This window comes from Hylobates moloch, unplaced genomic scaffold (genome assembly GCF_009828535.3).
Source record: "Hylobates moloch isolate HMO894 unplaced genomic scaffold, HMol_V3 SCAFFOLD_8, whole genome shotgun sequence".
In the NCBI taxonomy this organism is placed as follows: Eukaryota; Metazoa; Chordata; class Mammalia; order Primates; family Hylobatidae; genus Hylobates; species Hylobates moloch.
Window position 1 is genome coordinate 98,561 of NW_026652283.1, and position 21,419 is coordinate 119,979.

General features: G+C 50.1%; 1 protein-coding gene across 6 annotated transcripts in view; it reads left to right on the top strand.

Moving 5' to 3' along the window:
• Positions 1-21,419, top strand: part of IQSEC3 (IQ motif and Sec7 domain ArfGEF 3) — a 114,042-nt gene that overhangs the window by 25,253 nt on the left and 67,370 nt on the right. For 5 of the 6 annotated variants that reach the window (XM_058442818.1, XM_032159219.2, XM_058442819.1 and 2 more), the window contains exon 2: positions 5,973-6,056. In XM_058442818.1, coding sequence (XP_058298801.1) covers positions 5,973-6,056 — 84 coding nt within the window. Of the gene's footprint in view, positions 1-5,972; positions 6,057-21,419 lie in introns of those variants that run through there. The other variant, XM_058442820.1, reaches the window with a different exon arrangement.

Consider the following 21,419-nt stretch of genomic DNA (forward strand, 5'->3'; position numbering starts at 1 on the left):
GCACATAGGGATTGTGATCCACTTGTGGAGAACTGGTGCACCTGGCATGGACCCCACAAAGCTTCACTGGGGTGTGAGGGTGGTGGCAGGACCTCAAGCCAGCCCTCCTGAGCTGAGAAAGCCTTACTCCGGGGTCTGTGGACAGAAACAGGTTGTGCCCACGGTCCCCTGCCTCCCAGGTGGACACATTCTGATGGGACATCCTGGAAACAACCTCAGGTTGGTGCCACCAAGAGATCCCGTCCCTTACCTCCTGTCCCCTGCTCACCTTGCCAGCCCCTGGTGTCCAATGTCCGTCTGCTATGGTGGCAGTGTTCCAGGGAGGGTGGGGAGAGAGCAAGGCAGAGAGAGAGAGGGGAAGGCTATGGCCTGAAGACTAAGGATTCGGGAAGAAGCTTGGAGGCAGCGTCCGAGGATGACCTAGGCAATGATCCCTCTGTCCACAGTCTCAGTGTGGCTCCTTTCCAGCTACAACCAAACAGGAGCTTGGGCCTTTCTTGACGTGAATGTTCTCTGCTATGGTTTGAATGTTTGTCCCCTCCAAACTCATGTGGAAATTCGGTCCCAGAGCTGGAGGTGGGGCCTGACTCGAGGTATCTGGGCCATGGGAGTGGCTTCCTCGTGAATAGATTAACACCCTCTCTGGGGAGTTGGGGGTGAGTGAGTTCTTACTCTGTTAGTTCCCCTGAGAGCTAGCACCTCCCTCCCCTCTCTCTTTTGCTTCTTCTCTTGCTGTGTCATCTCTGCACACACTGGCTGCCCTTCCCCCTCCACCATGAATGGAAGCAGCCTGAGGCCTCACAGAAGCAGATGCTGGAGCCATGCCTCTTGTTCAGCCTGCAGAACCGTGAGCCAAATAAACTTCTTTTCTTTGTAAGTTACTCAGCCTGAGATATTCTTTTATAGCAACACAGACAGACTAAGGCATTCTCTTAGCTGGTGGACTCCCTGAGACAGGGACTGCGTGATGCTTCTTTGCATACTCAAGCATTGAGTACCATCATTATACCAGGCACTGATCTAGGCACTAGGGATTCCCTGCCCGGGGTTGGTGAATGAACACATGAATGCCCACTGGCCAAAAACCCTTTGAAGAAGAGTTCTGGGCATGATCCTTGACAGGAGGCTGCCTGGGGTTTAGGCTCTGCTACTACCTAGCTGTGTGACCTTAGGAAACTTAAGCTAAGACATACCCAGGTCAGGAAACTTAGACCATGACCTTGGGCAGGGTGGGTGGCCAGGCTGGTCAAAGGCAGGCAAGGCAGGACTTACAATTCAGCATGAGCTAAACCCTGAAAGAAGACAAGAAGGGTTCTGGCCTAGGCTGAGGAGACCCAAGGAGCAGGAGGTGGACGGAGGAGCTCAGAGGCCGAACTGGAAGACAAGCTCCCTTCTTGGCTGAACTGTCCCCCAGTGGCAGCAGAAGCCCCACAGCACTATTAGCCCAAGCCCAAGGTGCTGAAGGACTTGGGGACATTCAGTTACCCATCACATGTGTCACTGCTGAGTCTGGGGACCTGGGAGGACCAGCAGGTGCCTGCCCTCAGCGTCTGGACAGAGGAGGGGCTCCTAACCTTGGGAGGAAGCCCTCTGGGAAACAGAGGCAAGATCAGAACAGAGTCCCCCCAGGCACCACTGTGCCAGCCTGTGACCATGTGGGTGAACTTTCCTTCCGGAAATGCCAGCGCTGTGGGTAGTGAACAAGCAGTGCCTCTTTGCCTGTGCTCTTGATGGCTTTTGTCAGGAATTCCAAACCTGTCCTGGGACCCCAGAGCAGCAGGAGGCCTGGAACTGGGGGTGCAGGCTCTCCCCTGTACTGCACACCTGGGTCCACCTACCCCGCATTGTCTGGGCTCTGGGCCCTTCTTGCTCCATCTCGTCATTCCATTTTCCCCTTTTCTGCAGGCCAGGAAGCCTTGGGTGCCATCAAAAGATGTTTAGGTTTCAGACAGTTCTCTAAAGTCTTTGATCTGCCCCGGGAATGAACCTCGGGCTGGAAGACTGACCTGGAATTTTGGCCGGGGAACCACTGTAGGTAAATCACTTCTCCACTCAGCCTCAATTTTCTCATTTGTAAAATGAGGGCTCAGGTTCAATTATTTTCTTTATTGCCCTTTAAAAAATTTATGTTTGTTGCATCAATTATTAGTCTATGACCTATAGATTATATATAATCTGTAACAAAAAATGTATTAAACGAACAAATTCCAAGATAAACATGGCCCATGGTCTAGTCTGTGAAATGACATCAATATTTGTGTTGGTTTCTAACATCTTCCAGCTCTTACCGAGGTTCATATTCAGTTTTAATGGATTTACGGTAATATCACACATGGGAATTTATATTTAACATTGTCAGTCAACATTTTACCCTAAGCATTGCTTTCCCTTTTCCTTTCCTACCTCCGTGTTTTTTCCCTGCCCTCATCTGCTGAGGTAGCCAATGTTAATAGTTGAGTTTGCATTCATATATAAATAGAGTACACATGCAAAGAATTTGCATTTGGTGAGAGGAGTCATTTTTTATTTTATAAAATTGGGATCACTCTTTATATATTTCTCTGCAACTTGCTTTTCTCATTTAACAATATGTTGTGGAAATCCATCAGACTGAGAGATAGAGTGCTAACTAGTTCTTTTTGAATAGGTGGCGTAATTCCATGGTATGGTTGAAGGTATTACAGCTTATTCAACCATTTCCTGATTGATGAGGACTTGGGCTGTTTGCATTTCCCCCTCCACCACCACACTCAAAACAATGCTTCTGTTGAAGAAAAAAGTCAAACTCTGTAAAATACTTGAAGAGATCTATTCTGAGCCAAATGTGAGTGACCGTGGCCTGAGGCACAGTCTTAAGAAGCCCTAGGAACATGTACCCAAGGTGGTTGGGCTGCAGCTTTGTTTTATACGTTTTAGGGGGACATGAGACATCAGTGACTTATGGAAGTAAGAAAGTGAGACTGAACCGAGGTGTACACTGGTTCAATCTGGAAAGGTGGGACAATTTGAAATATGCTGGTCACAGGTGGATTTAAAGATCTTCTGATTGACAATTGGTTGAAAGAGTCGTTATTATCAAAAGCCATGGAATCAGTAGAAGGGAGTGTCTGGGTTAAAATGAGACGGTGTAAAGACCAAGGTCCTTATTATGCAGATGAAGGCTCCAGGTACAGGCTTCAGAGAGAATAGATTGTAAGTTTTTCTTATCAGACTTAAAAAGGTGCGAGACTCTTAACTGATTTTCTCCTGGATCAGGGAAAAGACCTGAAACAGGAAGAGGATTCTCTACAGAATGTAGATTTTCCCAAGAGACAGTTTCCAGGGCCATTTCTGAGACATATTTGCAGGGCCAGTATATATAAAAGAAATGTATTTTGCTGTAAGATGGTTCAGCTTCTTTCAGCGCCTGCTACCTGTCATGTGAGGCGATACTGGAGTCAGGTTGGAATTTGCTACAAATTTGTCTTATTGCTACAAAGAGTCTGTTTTTTCAGTCTCAAGAGCTCTGTTAAGACTGTTTTAATGTTTTCTGTTAAATGTTAATGCTGGTCAGCTGTGCCTGAATTCCTAAGGGAGGAGGGGATAAGGAGGCATGTCCTACCCCTACTTCCCATCATGGCCTGAACTAGGTTTCTTTGGAATGCCCTTGGCTGAGAAGAGGGTCCATTCAGTTAACTGGGGGGCTTAGAATTTTATTTTTGGTTTACATTTCCATAAACACTTCATAATTCACATCTACACAGATAATGGGTCAGGGCACCCCTCTCTCCATATCCTCACCAGCACTCATAGTTAGCAGTCTTTTTAATGGGTACCAACCAGTCTGATGGATGAGAAATGGCATCTCAGCGTGACTTTAATTTGCCTTTTCCTATTTACTAGTAAGCATCTTTCCATTGGCTATGAATCTGTTCTTAATTTGAGTTTGTGAGGCAGAATAGCATAGATGTAAAGTGCATTTGTTGGCTCTTTAGGGTTCTCGTTCTGTCAACGAAGAGAACGTTGGCTGTTTTATCTGTTGGGTTTGTCTTTGCACTATGCATGTGCTGGAGCTCAGTGCAGAGTATTAACTTGCCTTCTGTCATATATTTTGCACGTATATTTTCCTAGTCTATCGTTTGTCTTTTGACTTGTTAGGGTATTTGTTTTCATACAGATTTTTTTTCTTCATTTTATGTAGTCAGACATGTTTATCTTTTTTTAATGGCTTTTCAGTTTCCCATTTTGTTTTTAAAATCTCCTCAACACATAAGCTATATTCCTAAGCTTCCTTCTGATTTTTTCCTTTTAATTTCTCTCATTTAAACATATAGCCTTTCTGGAATTTATTTTTTGTCAAATTAAGGTTGGCTCAGACAGGTGTGATGGCTCATGCCTGTAATCCCAGTGCTTTAGAAGGCCAAGACGGGAGGATTGCCTGAGGCCAGGAGTTCGAGACCAGGCTGGGCAACATAGTGGGACCTCTGTCTCTGTGAAATTTTTTAAAATTAGCTGAGCCTGGTGGCACATGCCTGTAGCTGAGACAGGAGGATTGCTTGAGCCCAGAAGGCCAAGGTTACAGTGAGCTATGATCACACCGCTGCACTCCAGCCTGGGCAACAGAGCAAAGCGCTGTCTCTAAAAAAACAAACAAACCAACAAAAATTAAGATAGGCTCCAGCGTTCTTTCTTCCATGCAGATAGCTAAATTCAGCATTTCCTGTCTACACTCTCAGACCCTGTGGGCCCCTAGCAGGTGCTTGGGAGGTGGCTACCAAATTCGGGGCTAGGAGGTCTGGGAAGTGGTGCAGATGCCCCTTCCCCCAGCCATGGAGATATTCTACTTGTGTTGTTTTACAAAATAGGCTTCCAGTAAAGATTTGGTTTGGACAAAGTGTTCTGAAGCTGAAGGAATTCTGAAAATCCCTTTCGGATGATCTCTGGGGGCCCTTCCAGGTTTGACGTTCTCTGACTCAGTAATGCCCAGGACGGCAACTGCTTATTGAGGAAGAGAAGGCAATGGGTCAGTGTATCTTTATCCAAAAGTAATTTCAATATTGAATCCCAGGTTGGCTCAAAGAGGATATTGCAATCACAGCATTTTAGAGGTGGAAGGGACCTTGGAAATCCTCTAGTCTAGTGCCTCTCAATCCTGGCTGCCTTTAGAATCACCTGGGAGTTTGTTAAAAAGTCCCAGTGCCCTGGACTGATGCCAGACCACATAAATCAGAGTCCTGGGGGGAAGGGAAGGGTCCAGGCATAAGTTGTTTTACAAATCTCCTCATGATTCTAATATGCAGCTAGGGCTGAGAACCACTTCGCTGGTTCAACTCCCTTATTTCATTAGTAAGTCAGCTGAAGCCCAGAAAAGGTGAGCCACGTGTGACACAGCTGCTGAACTGTAGAGTTGGGACTAGAACCCAGGTCCCTGCCTCCTGGGTTGGCTTTTTCATCTACACCAAATGCCTCATCAAGCACCATTCCTTGGATTTTTAGCTGGCAACACTAAAGTCCCTGTATGAATGTTTTGTATCTTTGTATATGATCAGCTTAACAGTATTCACTGCATGCAGTTCTGTGCATCCTAGACAAACAGACTTAGTTCTACCTTGCAGGACCATGGTGGAGCACAGGTCATAAAGAACAAACTACGATAACACAGCAGGACATTTGGTACATGCACGTGAAAGAGCCTGCTGCGGGGAGGGCGTGCGGAAGTAGGAAGGGTGAGTTGCCAGGGAGGTCGAGGAGGTTTCACACAGGAGGTAGCATTTGAATTGAGCCTGATGGGTGATTGAAGAGGACTCTGATGGCCAGAGCATCAATGCTGCACTCTTGCCAGGGGCAGTGATTGGCTGCCTGATTTTTACACAGGGCTTCAAAAGGGCGGGGATAGGGGCAGCAAGATTTCACGGCAGAAATGCTTTAGCATCAGGCAGGGCGGGGACCCAGCCTGCCTCAGGAGCTCTGATCTCCCTCTGCTCTGCCCGCAGGAATGAGACCGTGCTGCACCAGTTCTGCTGCCCAGCTGCCGACGCCGAGCAGAAGCCCGCCTGCTCCGACCTGGCATCCCACAGGTGGGAACCCCCACCTTCCTTCCTGTTACAACAAAGCACGTACCACTGCACTAGCTATTGGGCCTCCTCCTCTTGAGTCTCATGTGGGGTAATTTGTTTGCTTTCACCTCCTTCCTCAGACTTCAGTTTCTCTCTGCTCCCTCTGGACCCCAAATGAGCCGTTCCCAACTTTTAAGGTGATTATGCCCTGTCAATCACACCCCAGACGTATGCTCCTTCCTTCTAAACGGCCCATGTAAAAGCTAACTTTTGTAAGCAGCCAGGAAAGTTGATTTGATTGGGGATATTCATGTCTCTCACATGGCAGGGTGCCTGGCACACAGTGGTGTGCACTCAGCCCATGCATAGTGCCCAGCCTTCCTCTTACATCAAGGATTTATACCTTTCTTTCTAGTTTCTCTTCTTCCAGTCAGCCAAGGTGCCTGTCTTTAATTTTAAGGCTCTCTCAGCCCTGGCTGCATTCGTTGACAGCCTTGGGATGGAGCGGGAGTGTTGAGGAGTCAGGTTTTAGAGCCATAGTCCTAAGCTTTCTCCTCTGTTTTTTCCTGGGTTATCCTCCTACCCTGTGCCTCCCTGTCCCCCTTCCCGGTGCTCTCTCTCCATCCTGTGATCAGCCTTCTCCCTCCGCATCTGCCTCTGTCTCTCTGCCCTTGTGTTTCTCGTTTCTCCTCTTCTGTGCCCATGTCATGCTCCCCGCCCGCCCTCCGATCTGTGTGTTCTGTCAGTCTCTCTCACTCTTTTCTCTTTTCCACCAGTTTGTCTGTCTCTATTCTGCACATTTCTCTTTTCTTGACTTGTTCTTTACTCCACTTGGATTCTGGCCTGAAATTTGCCCAGTCTCTCAGTCTCCCGTTATGGAGTGAATTTGGGCAAGTTACTCCACTGCCCTGGGCCTCAGTTTCCTCATCTGGATAGTGAAGGGCTTGGTCTGTCTCAAAAGTGGCATTCACCTGTCATCCCATCGAGCCTCTGAGCTGCTCAGTGGGGCCAGACTGGGCAGGTCTTCTTGTCCCTGGAGGATGAGAGGAGAGTAAGGGTCGGAGGACCCAGAGACTTGTCTACAGTCACAGAGCGAGGACCAGCATGGTCACGGGAAGCTTAGGGCACCGGACGCCTCATGCTCACCGTTTTCAGGTTTAAGATCCAATGATTCTGTGATCTTTCCCCCTTTATCCTCTGGAAAATAACTAGACAGTGATCGGAAGTGGTGGCTAGTGACCTTGGGGTGCAGACAGCCACCCCATGAAAGGCATTGCTGTTCATTTTCCCTTATAGGGGAGCCAGCAGAGGTCAGAGAAAGAGGCGGGGCTCTGAGGAGGGCTCAGAGAGGCCGCACACCCTAGGGGTCCTTAAATCCAGGGCTGAGGGAAGGATGGGAGTTACTGAAGCCAACCACGTTGCAGATGGGAGGCTGATGTTTTCGGTGTCCTCTGTGACAAGTTTTGGGCCAGGCCTGGGGACATAAAGGCACATAAGGCCAACTTGGACCCTTGAGAAGTTCCTCATGCAGTGGGACATTAGGGTACCCTCAGAAGGAAAACTGCTCACCTGGAAATTAGAAGGAAGAAGAGAAATGGGAGAATGAAACGGTGGAGGGAGAAGGAAAGAGGAGAGCGTGGAGATGTGGAAGACACCAGGATGATAGAGAGGAAGACCCTGAGTGCCCTGGCCCCTTCCCATGAGCCCTCACTGTTCAGACACAGGGCCTGAGTCTTCTTCCTAGAAACTGCCTTCCTTGGTAGGGGAGGAGAAGAGAGAAAAGGTGTCTGGCCTGCCTCCAGCTCCATCAATTCAACTCAATTCAGTGAGCATTTTATTGATACTCACCAAGCACCAGGCCTCAGTGAGGATGGGTAACACACGCTTGAGAAGCCCAGGCCTGGCAGGGGCGGGCAACAGAGACTGTCCCTTGGGCTTCCTGTGGCCTCTCCTCCCATCCACTCTCAGCCTGCATGCTCGCTCACACACCAGCACTCCCCTGCTGCCTGCGTGGGGCCCACCTACAGCCCTAGCTCCAGGTGGGAAGGAGTGGGAGAGAGGCAGCCCAGCAGCACGCCAGAATGTAGGTAGATGTGGGGCAGGGGAGGGGTGCTGCCCTCTCAAGGGGCTGGGGCTCCAAGGGAATAGGGTTATTTTCCAGGGTTTGAGGTGGATGATAGGAAACCCATGATCTTAGTTTCCAAGAGGTTTGTTCTTCACCTTGTTGTTCACCTTCCCCTGGGAGGTGTGGGCTTTGAGGTTGGGGACAGGAGGTGCTCCGGGGAGGGAGTGTGGGAGGTGGGATATTCTCTTGAATGTTGGTTCACGGACGGGCCTATACACCCTGCCTATGGGGGCCCTCCCCCTGGCTGGGGACAGGGAGGCTTGCCCCCCGAGATGGTCCAGGGCTTCAGCTGCTCTCTGTCTCTAGTTCCCAGTTACTCCAAGTTGTCCTGTCTGTCTAATTTGTAGTTTCCTAGAGCCTGTTTTTGTCTGTCTGTCTGTCTGTCTGTCTGTCTGTCTGATGTGGCTATCCTGGCTTCTCTGAGGGGAGCCCCTCTGGATGTTTTCTGGGCAGCCCAACAGTGTATGTGTTTGCTCTTGGCTTCTTGGGGGAATTCTATGCTAAGATAAGTTTTCCCTGATCAGACTCTCAGCATCCCTGCTCCCAACCCTATCAACGATTCCTTCACCAAACCTCATCCCTTCCCCTAGCCCAGCTGTCCCACATCCAGAGCACAGCCACAACTTCCCAGCAAGCTCCTCTAGTGGAATGTGTCACAGTCAGAGGCCAGCCTGTGGGGCTGGCACAGGCGGGTAGGTCACACAGCCCTCTGAGGAGATCTGGTATGGACTCTGGAGCTCTGAGACAAGCCAGGCTCCTCCCCCATCAGTCTGGCTCCTCCCCTGTCAGTCTGGCTTCTTCCCTGTCAGTGTGACTCCTCCCATCTGTCTGGCTCCTCCCCCGTCAGTCTGGCTCCCCCCCATCAGTCTGGCTCCTCCCCTGTCAGTCTGGCTTCTCCCCTGTCAGTGTGGTTTCCCGCTAGCTCAGCCAGTAGGAATCATGGCCTCCTGAGGATTTCTAGGATCAGCAGTTGGCCTCCATAGGAGACCCCAGTAAGGAATCCGAAGTCAGTGAATCGGGTGTCAGGGCCTTTGGTGTGTGGACTCAGCCAGCCACAGGATCTCCCTTGCCCTCCTCCTCTGTAGTCTGGCTAAGGCCGGCCCCCACTCCAGCTCCGGGGCTGAGCAAGGGTCCCTTTCCTGAGCGAGTGCCCTCCCTGGGGCACTGCAGTGGCTGCTCATCTATCTGATCAGAGATGTAGAGATGCTGCTTAGCCCAGAGGGAAGTCTGCTCCCTCCCAGAAAGACCCAGGGCCAGAAGAGAGCCTCACCCCTCCCGAAGAGGCAGAGAAGCCTCAGCCCTACCGAGGCCAGGACAGTCTTCCCCAGCCACCTGCAGAGGAGCAGCTGGGGCTGGTGTCAGGGAAACTCTGTCTTGGGGCTGGGAGCCTGACGGGGAGTGATTCTCCCAGGAGTGGGAACACCTGAAATTGAGCACATCTGGAAGCGTGGGTGTCTGCAAAGGGAAGCTAAAGGGTGGGCGTCAGCGATCTGGGGTACAGTGGAGCAGCTACGGGGCTGGCAAAGCCCTGCGAAGCTGGATGACCAAATAGAGTTATTATGGGTTCTGCTGTGCCCTGTTCCCCACACCCCCTAGGAAGGCAATCTATGTCTGCCAGGGTAATTAGGCCCTCAGGTGGGAGCTGGGGGTAGTGCCTCCTCCCAGCAGCCAGCCAGGAAGCAGCAACTGCGTGCCAGGCTCTTTCTCCACAGAAAAGATCGCCCCCCGGTCGTTGCCCCTACCGACCGCCTCCCTGCTGCCAGCTAATGACAGGGCTTTATTCTGGGGCGCTGAATAGGCCAGTAATTGCAGCCCTACTTTCGATCCTACGGGCTCCCTTCCCTTTCAGGCTCTCGGTGACAATGACCCGGTAGCTGGCCAGCTGCCTCTCAGCATAGAGCCCATTTGTCTCAAGGGTGATAATGGGGCCAAGATGAGGAAGATGGGCTTCTATTAGAGTAGTGGGAGGAGGCGGCTGGGGGAGAGGGTGGGGCTCAAGAGAAGGGGGCTGGTTTCAGGAGGGAGAGGAGGGCTCAAGAGGGGGAGGTGGGTTCTGGAAGGGGACGTGGGGCTCAGGAGGGGGAGGTGGGGCTCAGGAGGGGGAGGTGGGCTTAGGACGGGAGGTGGAGTTCAGGATGGGGAGGCGGGTCTCAGGAGACCAGGTGGGGCTCAAGATGGGGAAGGTGGGCTCAGGAGGGGAGGCGGGGGCTCAGGAGGGGGAGCGGGGGCTGGGGCTCAGGAGGGAAGGCGGTCAGGAGAGGCGGGGCGGAGGGAGGGGGGGGCGGGAGGGAGGCGGGTCGGAGGGGAGGCGGGGCTCAGGAGGGAGGCGGGGCTCAGGAGGGAGGGGCTCAGGAGGGGAGGCGGGGTCGGAGGAGGGGGGAGGGGGGAAGGAGGCGCAGGAGGAGGCGGGCTCAAAGGAGGCGGCTCAGGAGGGAGGCGGGTCAGGAGGGAGGCGGGCTAGGAGGGAGGCGGGGCTCAGGAGGGAGGCGGGTCAGGAGGAGGCGGCTCGGAGGGAGGCGGGCTTAGGAGGGAGGCGGCTCAGAAGGGAGGCGGGACAGGAGGCGGGCGGGAAGGCGGGGCTCGGGAGGGGAGGCGGGGCTCAAGAGAGGGAGGTGCTAGGCAGGAAACAGAACAACCCGTAGGCCTCCAGAGCAAGAAGGGGTCTGGGTAGGGGTCTAAGGGGCACTCTGAGCCTCTGCTAACGGAACTGACTCACTGCTGGTCCTTGCTTCTTCCTTTTAAACCACCCCGTCCTTACTCCAAGAGGGAAGACATAATGAACACATTATTGAACGTGCCAGGGACATCGTGCTGGGCACTCTTGATATTTTATCTCGCGTAATTCTGTGAGATAGGTGTTATTCCCATTTACAAATAAGGAATCCAGGATGGAGAGAAGTTACGCATCTTGACCGAGGGACCACTGCTAATTATTTCTGGAGCTGGACAGTGAACCCAGGTCCAACTCCTACACACAACCTCATTTCAAAGAGCTGCTGCTAGAATTTTTTTTTAAGCGCTCAAGAGAAATCCTCCCAGCCATTTCACTGGATCTTAAATAACATCTATTTTCTCTGATTATAAGTCATATACGCTAGTTGTTGGGAATGTGAAAAATACAAAAATATAAATGGGACTTCATCATGTAGAATTAACTGATGTTAATGTTTTAGTGTGCAGCCTCCCAGTGTTTTATTTTTCTCTGCGTTGGGTTTTACATTTTCCCCACGCCCATTAAAAAAAAAAAAGATTCTGTAGTCTGCATTTCCCACTTGGCGAGGCGTACTGCGCCCCTTTAGAGGACCTCCTACCCTAACCAGTCCCTCCCGGGCCGCCCGCCCTGGTGGCCCACGTGGCTCGCGTCGTCGCCGCGAGGCAGCAGCACGGCAGGGGCTCTGCCGAGGCCTCCACGCGGGGTACCCTGGAGGACGGGGCGCGCTTCCGAGAACGGCCGCGGGGAGACCCCTGCATTAGCATAGCTGGGGCATTTCCGCCTCTCCTGCCTCTTTCCATCGGCTGTGATGGGGCCTGAAACATGATCAATGGACCAGCCAGTGTTTACCCAGCGATTACGGAGCAATTAAATTCTCAATCGATACAGTTACGTCTTCAAACAGCTGGGCGGGGGCGCCGCGGCCTCACGTGCCTGCTCCAGGAGTCGCATCCAGGCTGCTGAGAAACCGGCACCACCCGCTGGTGGCTTAGGGCGGCAGCGTGGGTGGGTCGGGCGGTACAGCTGCGTCCTCCTTCCCTAGAAAGGGGCAGAAAAACCCTCGGCTTCCCCACAGGCCCCATGGGGCAGGCCCGCCCTGCCTGCCTGGCCCCAAGCTCTGGGTCTCTGCCTCCCGCCCCAGGAAGGCGAGGGCGGCAGGGGAGGTTAAAGGAAGTTTTGTTTCCTTCAGGGTTCACTGGTTGGTTGGGAGAGGACTTCGGAGAGGTTGAGATGGGGTGAAAAATCCCCACAAGCCCCCTGCAGTGGCGGGAGCATCTTGCCCGCTGGCAGGGGCAGGGTGGGGGCCGGAATCCTGGGGTTTGAAGACTGGGCTCTGGGGTGGGACAGAGCGGCACCTGCACAGAGGGGAGCATCCTGGGGACAGGGGGCTTGCTCCTGTGGTTTGGGCTTTGAGAGCAGATGTGCTCCTGGGTGATCTGAGGAGCTGTGTAGTTAGAACAGAATCCAGCCCGCCTGGGCTCCATGCCCAGGAAGATGGGCCGAATTCCGACGAGGAGCTACAGGAATCTGCCCTAAGGAACTGTGTGACCTGTCACTTTACCACCCTGTGCATTTTTGTCCCATTTGTGTCTTCCTCGCCAGATTCAGGAGGCATAAAAACCAAAATAGAGGTCAAAGTACTTTGACACTTTGGGAGGGGGTATTAAAATATCCCAGAGAGTACTAGGAAGGTTTTGTCTTGTCATTGATTTTTGACTTTCTGCTCAGAGGGCTCTCCTCAGCTGGGATGTGAAACTCCTGTTTGGAGTCAACTATTCGCCCAGGCCAATTTCCTCGTGTAATTTTCCCTGCCAGGCCTTGAGCACCCTCTGAGACTGGCCCCTTCATCTGACCTGGGCTCTCGCCAGAGGGTGCTTGGGAAAGCTGTCGGTGCCAGGGCTGCCCTCAAATTGCTGCTTGTTAAGGCACGCAACTTTTTGTCAGCAGCATGTTTAGAGATGATTGGAGGAGAAGTCCTGCTAACTCTGTGTCTGTTTTGTGTCTCCCACCCATGAGGGAGAGGAAGCAAATACTAGCCACCATGTCCTGAGTGCTTGCTATGTGCTATGCAAGAATTATCTTGTTTAACTCCTAATAGAAGCTGGAGAAATATTATTCCCATTTTACAGACAAGGAAACTGAGGATCAGAGACAACGAATGCCTTGACCAGGGTCCATGTAGCTGGTGAAGAGCAGAGCTAGGTTTTGAACCAGGTGCTTGTCAGTTGCAGCCTGTAACCACCAGGGCAGGAGGATAGCAGAAGGCAGGTGTTGGCAAGTATGGGAAGTGAAGGTGAGGCAGGAAGGTGAACAGCTGCTTCCCATGTCCCCAGCCACAGCCAGCGGGTGGCTGAGAGGGCATAGGTTATTGCTCAGGACCTCAAAAGTCCTGGCCTCTCTTCCCTGCCCCTCCGCCCTGCCCCTTGAGGCTGTGTGTGGACTCCAGGTGCCATCAGGTAAATGCACCAGAGCAACCAAACTGAAGAGAGGAGTGACCCAGAGAATATTTTTAGGGACAGAAACAGCAACAACAACAATGCTAGGCTTTATTAGTTAAGGAAATACCCCTAACTAAAGATAATACTTCCAGAACAACAAGTGAGAGATGCCGCGAGGAACATCTAAGCTTTCCCTAGTCCAGGGTATTCGGTAACGCAGTTTTATCCAGTTTTCTGGGAAATGTGTTCTTGTTTCATTTACTGGAAGCTTCTTGTTGGAATCTTTTGGATCTTCTTTTCTCACTTCCGGGAAGAGTAACCTCTGTAGGCGCAGAGATTTTTCTAATCCCACTATTTCTTGTGCTTTTGTTTTATTATCTCTTCTGAAAGGTCTTCACCCATTCACTTATCTTCTGACCAATAACATGACCATAAAAATGATTTTGTATCTGTTCGTATGACAAAGAGTTTTTAATTTGTTTCATCAAACCAAAAACGAAGAAACAATCTATAGAAAGAGTGATTTGATCAGATATGGCATTCTTAAGACATTTTACTGCCCTCAAGAGACCGTGGAATGGCTTAAGAAAGGACGTTTTTAGAGATTTCTTTTGTTATGATTAAAAAAACAAAACAGGAAGGACAGCTGCTGATGAAGAAAGACTGGAGTGTGTTGCTGTCTCCAGCAGGGACACTTTCTGTAATTCCCTTAGCACCCTCAAGTTAAAGTGGCTCCCATTGTCTGAATCAATATTTTCTACCAGGCCAAATCTGGGTATAATTTGTTCTAAGATTATTTTGACCACGGCAGTGGCAGCTGGGAGGGGAAGGCCTCCACCCTGGAGAGGTGGTCTACCATTACCAGCAGATACGTTAGTCTCCCTATTTTGGACATTTCTGTAAAATCTACTTGAATGCTTTGAAATGGCCTTAACCCAGGAGGTTTCCCTCCGGTAGTCTGTTTTCTTTATGAGACCGTCGTCTATCCCCAAGTGGGTGCAGTGTCAATCTCGGCTCAGGTTCACACCATTCTCCTGCCTCAGCCTCCCGAGTAGCTGGGACTACAGGCGCCCGCCACCACGCCCAGCTAATTTTTTTGTATTTTTAGTAGAGACGGGGTTTCACTGTGTTAGCCAGGATGGTCTTGATCTCCTGATCTCGTGATCTGCCCATCTCAGCCTCCCAAAGTGCTGGGATTACAGGAGTGAGCCACCGCGCCCGGCTGGTAGTCTGTTTTCTAACTAACTTTTTGTTTATTCTCTGGCAGGTCACATAACACCCACACACTTGTTTAACAAGGGTATAAATCCCTATACACCCATAATTCTTGAGTATTGCATCACACATGGCCTGGGGACCCCAGTGACTTCCCTTATGGAGTGATGTCAGTTCCCAGTGACTTCCCTTATGGAGTATGGATGTCAGTTCTCTCCTTATGAGTTTGCTTATCATTCCGGTCCCATCAGGGAGCACCCACCTCCCTTCCTCAGTTTGAGTGGCCCTATCTTGCCCAGCTCTTCCTCCTCGTCTTTAGAAAACTGGGGTTTTAATACCATCTTAGGGATATCTGGGATTAGGCCGAAGAGTTTAACTTCTTCCTCTGGGGAGGCTGCTTAGCAGCTTTATCTGCAAGCCTGTTCCCTACAGCTTCTGCAGTGTTTCCTTTCTGATGGCCGTTTACATGAACTATGGCTACCTCTGCTGGAAGCGGGAGGCTTTTTAACACTTGTTTCACCAGTTTCCCATATACCAATTCTTTCCACCTGCTATTTATTAGGCCCCACTTTGTCCAGATCTTTCCAAAGGTGTGTACTACTCCATAGGCGTATCTGGAATTAGCATGTACAGTGCCTTCTTGGCGTTACACGAGCTTCAGGGCTTGGTTGAGAGCATATAATTCACAGGTTTGGGCTGAGCAGTTATTGGGTAATCTACCTTTTCCTCATAAGGTTTGTTTGTTTCCATCAATGACAGCCTGGACGTTGTGTCTTTTACCATCTATCACTCGGGATGGCCTATCCACAAACAGCCTCATTCCATCGAGTAGTGGAATTTAAGGTCTGGTCTAACTTTAGTTTGATATTCTATCATATCTAAACAGTTATGGTCTGATACCTTCTTATTCTCCTCTCATTTCCATAAGAAACTGGCTGGAGTTCATTTAGGCGCCTCTCCAGGACCCACTGACCCTAGGAGGAACTCGAGGAGGCAAGGGGCTGACCAGCCGGCCTTTCAGGGTCTCTTTGGCCGGGCTCTGCCGGGTCTGGCTCTGGGGCAAGAGCTGCTGGTTTGAAGAGCTGCCAGCCTGTGGCGCCTTCCCTGATGGGCACTCTCATCAGCAAAGGCATCCCTGGTTCCTTCTTTGCTTTTGAAGGCACCATCCGTCTCCCTGGCAGGCAGAGAGCTGCACTGTTTGTATTCCACGCCACCCCCGCTGGTGACCCAGCAACTGCAAAGAGTCTCAGGTTTCTCCCGCTCTGGGAGGGGATTCAGTGGCTTTTCCTCCCCTCAGCTGCAAGGATCACCCCCTGGCCCAGCCCGGCTCTGGGAAACAGAACTTTTATACACCCCACCTCAAAGGATCCTGGCGGACTTCTCCCCAGCACACGCTGTCTCTACTTCAGGGATTGCAAACTGGCATTTTCTTTCACCTGTATTGGGTTATTAAGTTTTTTTAACTGATCACCAGCATTTAAAAATCCTACTTCACATAAAAAGTCAGAATTCTGGCCTCTGACAGAGCAGACAATCTGGCAATACAGGGCCAGCACCGTGAGAACATTCGAGCAGCTGCGGCCCCTCTGCAGAGGTGTGCCCTCTTCAGTTAGCCACAGTCTCCATCCAGCCCTGCAGCCCTCCCTCTCACCATTTGCTGGCCCTGTTATCCTTTGAGTTTACCACCCTAGTTTGGGTCTTCCTTATGTAGCCCCCCCAGCCTTTCTGCAGCCTTACTGACAGCTGCCCCGGTGGACTTACAGCCTCTCAGTAAAACAGCAACAAACCTTAATGGTCATCTCGTCCATTTACCCTTCCATAACCCGAATCCTTTCTACCGCCTCCTGAGAAACAGCCATCTAGTCTTTGCCGTAGGCAACCCTCAAGCAGCCTGATCCTAAACTCTCCCCCATATGCCCTTCTCACTTGCATCCTCTAGTTCCCAGACCCTGTCCCTCCTCAGTGGCCACACTGCACCCTTTCCCGGCACCTCCTTGTTGCTGGAGCCTCTAGAACCTTCCCCCAGCCCTGCCAGCCTCTCCACATCCTCTCACTTCCTCTTGTACTCTTTCTTCCTTTTGCATTATTTTTCTCCCCGGTCTCAACTTCGGTGTCTGGCTTTGATCTTTCCCAGTCTCTCGCTCTCATTCGTTTCCTTTTTCTGTCTCTCTCTATCATCCCGTTTCCTTTTTCCCTCACCCTTAGTTTCTTCCTCTTTCCCTTTCTGGGCATAAGCTAAACCGTGCTGGGCCCTGGCCCCCGACAATCTGCAAAGAGGGACAGCTCTGCCCAAACAGCAAAGATTCAGTAACAACTTTTATCAACAGCTTTCAGCAGCCAGCTTCCACACACAGCTGTGTGGCCGGCTCTCCCTTGCCTTCAGGGTCAGCAGCTTAACTCTCTCTCTCTCTGCATTGGCCATTTCCTCACCTTTCTCTTTCCAGTTTTCTTTTTTACTTTTTCTTTCCCCCTTTTCCAGTTTCTCTTTTCTTTCTTCTTATAAAAACCTTCTGAGCTTCCCTCAGTAATTCCTTAATCGATTTTTCATTCCACCCATCCATCTTTTGCAGTTTCTTCGTAATATCAGGCCAGCTTTTGTCACAAATTAACTTCTGAAAGGCCTTGCCCTACTGGGTGCTCTGGACCTAATCCTGAATATTTTCTTATTTGATCCCTGAGCCTCTGCAGAAATGCAGAGGGAGTCTTCTCTTTTTACTGTTGGATTTCGAATGCTTTCAAGACATTTTGTGTTCTAAGAGTGGACTTTTTAATCCCTTTAATTATTAGCTCCCTTGGGTCCTGCATCGGGGCCTGATCTCTGAGGTTATTGTTATCCCATCTGGGATTTGCATTTGGGAATTTCTGCTCAGCTGGCAGGACTCCTTCCCCGGGAGACTGGGGTCTCTCCCAGATGGTCATGGCTGCCCTTATAATCATTCCCCTCTCTTCCCCAGGAAACAGAATATTTATGATTGACATTATCTTAGCCCAAGTATAAAAATTGGGTCCTAAAAATTGATCCAGCTGCTCTGCTAAACTGAGGGGGGTCTTCCCAGAGCGGCCTCATTTTCTTTTTAAAATTGCGAACCTCAGTACTTGTTAGAGGCACACTCACAAACCCAACTCCTCTCTGTCCCGTAGAGACTTCTCTAGGAGGGTACCTGTTAGACATCTGCTGTTTAGAAGGAATGGGGAAATTCTCAATGTCCTTCTTACATCGTCGTAATTCTTTCCTCAAGCTTGGATAAGGATTTAAGGGAGCTTTGGGTTTAGCTTCTTCATGACCCCCAGATTCCTCTTCCTCTGGCCTTCCTGTTGCCCCCTGATCTCCCTGTTCTGTTCTTCCTGAGATGTATGGGGGGCAAGTGTGTTAGGGGATCCCAGGGCTTTTCATTGGGTGAGGGCTTTTTACTATGCTCTTTTTCTTCTTTTTTAAGGGGAACATGGGGGTTAATTCACTAATCCAACAAAGAGCATAACTTGTCTCCTCTTGTGAGGATGGAATTTTATTATTCACAGAGAATTAAAGCTTGGCACACCCAATCCTCATCTGAGCCAAACTTAGGCCAAAAGACCAAAGGTTGACAAATGGGCTTTTGGGGCCAGATAAAACAACAAACTTTATCATCTTTTGCTTTTCCTTGTCCCTGGTTTGAGGACTATCCCTTCAAACCTGCAGCATTCTCCCCAGCGGACTATTTGGGGGACTGTCAGAAGGGTTCTCTTTAGTTCCCTCTTTCCTCTGTTCTCTAGGCCTAGAATTCTTGTTTCCCATTTTTGGTTAGTCTCTGTGTCTGAGCTTTTCCCTGGGTACTCAGCCTCCCTTACTGGAGGTTTCTTACACACCCCAAGACCTCCGAAAATGCACAGCCACGAAGCAGTACTCACAGTCCAATTTTCCTACCTTGGAGCATGCGTGAGGTTGCCTGGTTGGCACAGTGCCTGCTTTTCTCCCTGTGTCACTTTAGTTGTCTCCTGAATAACAGTTTCGGGTTTGTCTGTGGCTTCTTCAGGGAGCTGAGACACCAGGACAGAGTGGGCCACACAAATCAAGTGGGACACATCTCCCTTCTCAGCTGGAGTCTCACTCCGTGCAGGCATGGAAATCCCCATAGGGGCCACCAGGTTGTGAGAAACAGACTCACCCGTCCAAACCCAAAGAATGGACTCAGAGACCCGGAGAGCAGCAAAAGTGAGACTTGTAATGACGATTTTACAAAATCGGGTATCTGATGAGCAGGCACAGCCAGCACAGTTTCAACAAGCAGTTTATCCCCTAGTGCACAGGTCTCTCCCCTGGTTCCTCATAGGCTGAGTACTATGGGGTTACAGTCTTCCCGGACGATGCCTGTTCATTGCTGGGTAGGGGCTGTACGTGGTTTTTTTAGGGTTGTTTTGCTGCATTTTGTTGCAGCCCACAATGCATTGCAATCCTAGTTAGCTCAGGGGCGCGTAAAGTTTTTTTTTTACGACCTAAGTAGCTGGGCAGGCTGATAAGAACAAACAAAATGAACTATTTTGTAGGCTAGTAAACTTTCATCTTAGACCAAACTTCCTTGGTTCGGGGAGGGCAACTAACGAGTGGGGAAGTAGGGGGAAGGGGGATGGTGGGGAAGTGGGGGAGGCCAACGAGCAGGCATCAGCTATCCAAGCAGGGGCCTGGTATATCCTGTTTCTTCTGTAGTCTGCTGACCTAAGCCGATTCAAGGCACTTCATCCTGGAAATGGACCACTGTGTACATTATTTCCTTCAAAGAGCCAGAGGAGTAAGAGAAAGTGTTGCGTGACCTAGAAGCTTGGGATTTGGAAGGGAGCCGAGGGGAAGGGCAGAGCAGGGCAGCACCTGGACTTCCAGAAGAAGCTGGTGCTTCTACCACACTGACTTAGACAAGGCACAAGGCATCCCCCTCTTCTCTGGGCCCAGCTTCCTCAACCATAGCATGAGGGGTTGCACTGTCTAATCCCCAAGGCCCTCTACCAGGGATTCTGCAAGAAGGCATTCTGCATGGCCAGGGATGGAAACTGCTCATGGAGGGACCCAGGGCAATTGCAAAGCAAAACAAACGGCAGGTAGTGGGGTGCGAATGTTGACCCTCTGCTGAAGTACAGTATTGGAGCAAAAGAGCATGGAAAGGGAAGCCCTCTGTAGGCCTGTGCACTGTTTTTTTTTCTTTCTACATTTCACTTATTGTAAAAATATTATATTTTATTAATATTTATTATTATTATTATTATTTTGAAACAAGGCAGTTTCAAAAAGGAGAAGAATTTCACCACACCCGTAATCCTGCAGAGGATCCCCTCTCATTGTCGCTCTTCTCCATTCATCTTGGGCAGTGCAGCCTGGACACTGGGAAGTGCCCCCTGGAATGCCACAGGGAACAGCCTGGCCCCCACTTCCTTCCCTCCATGCTGGCAGCTATTAGCATTTATCCTGGGCTTGGATGCAGTTTCTTGCACTCCAAGGACAGAAATGATAGGAATGATGAGGGTTTTAACAACTAGCATCAATCCTGCATTTTCCGAGTTACAGAACTCCTTCTGTCCTTTTGCTCACCACAAGGATCCTCAGCTTCTGACCTTGTAAACAGTCAGAAGGACAAGAATCACTGTGTCCATTTTATAGCTGAGGAAATACTCAAAGACGATGAGCAACTTGCTCAAGGTCACAAAGGTAGAAGCGGGCAGAGGTTAAGACCAGAGCCTATGCAAAGAGAGGGCAACAATGGAGCAGAGGCTTTAAACCTGCTTCTTCCTTGTTCCTGTTTGAATGTGTCACCTTGCTCACTCCCCAGGTGCCACCGCTACACAGCCTGCTGGGATCTTGGTGTGGTCACCATGTTCCATGTTTATACTGAAGCTTTGAAGTCTTGGAGAATCAATTAGGCTGCCGTGAGTCCTCAGATTCCTCAGGAATCAGGGGAACTGACTCATCAGAAACAAACTCATAAGAGACTGACGTATCATATTAGTATGAATTTACTAATTTATAATGAGAAACTATCCTGATGAACAGGATACTCTTGTTTACTGATCACTGAAGAACTTAAAAATAGTGAAGGCTCCTTCCCTCCCCAGGTGCAGAGGAATGAGTACCAAATGGTTTTGTGGATTCCTTTCTAGTTTGGAAAGAGAGAGAGAGAGGTGAGGAAGTGGTAAAGGAGTTCCCTGGGCTAGAAGATAAATTCAGAACTTCAGGGAATCACTGTAACTTGTAGCAGTTGAAAGCATAAACCAGATAATTCAAATCTAGGTTCAGGTCCTGGCTTGGCCACACACAAACTCTATGACCTTGCTTAAATTCCATAAGCTTTCCAACCTTGAGTTAACTCATCTGTAAAATGGGCACAGCACTTACTTCTTAGGGTGTTTGGCAGGATTACATGTGATAATGCCTGGGAAGGTGTCCAGCATCTAGTAAGGACTGCATACATGCTAGCTATGTTGAAGCTGGATTTTCGAGGGCAGAGAGGGAGAACTCAAGCAGGATTTAACGTCTAGAAATTCAGATATGACTAGGGAATGTTTAGAAAGTACAGGCCACATGCTTCATGTGATGAGCCTCTGCTATGGCAAGCATGTTGTTCAGGTTCCAAGCGTGTTCTTCAGGTTCCAAGCATGGTCTTCAGGTTCCAAGCGTGTTCTTCAGGTTCCAAGCATGGTCTTCAGGTTCCAAGCGTGTTCTTCAGGTTCCAAGCATGTTGTTCAGGTTCCAAGCATGTTGTTCAGGTTCCAAGCATGGTCTTCAGGTTCCAAGCGTGTTCTTCAGGTTCCAAGCATGGTCTTCAGGTTCCAAGCATGTTCTTCAGGTTCCAAGCATGTTCTTCAGGTTCCAAGCGTGTTCTTCAGGTTCCAAGCATGGTCTTCAGGTTCCAAGCATGTTGTTCAGGTTC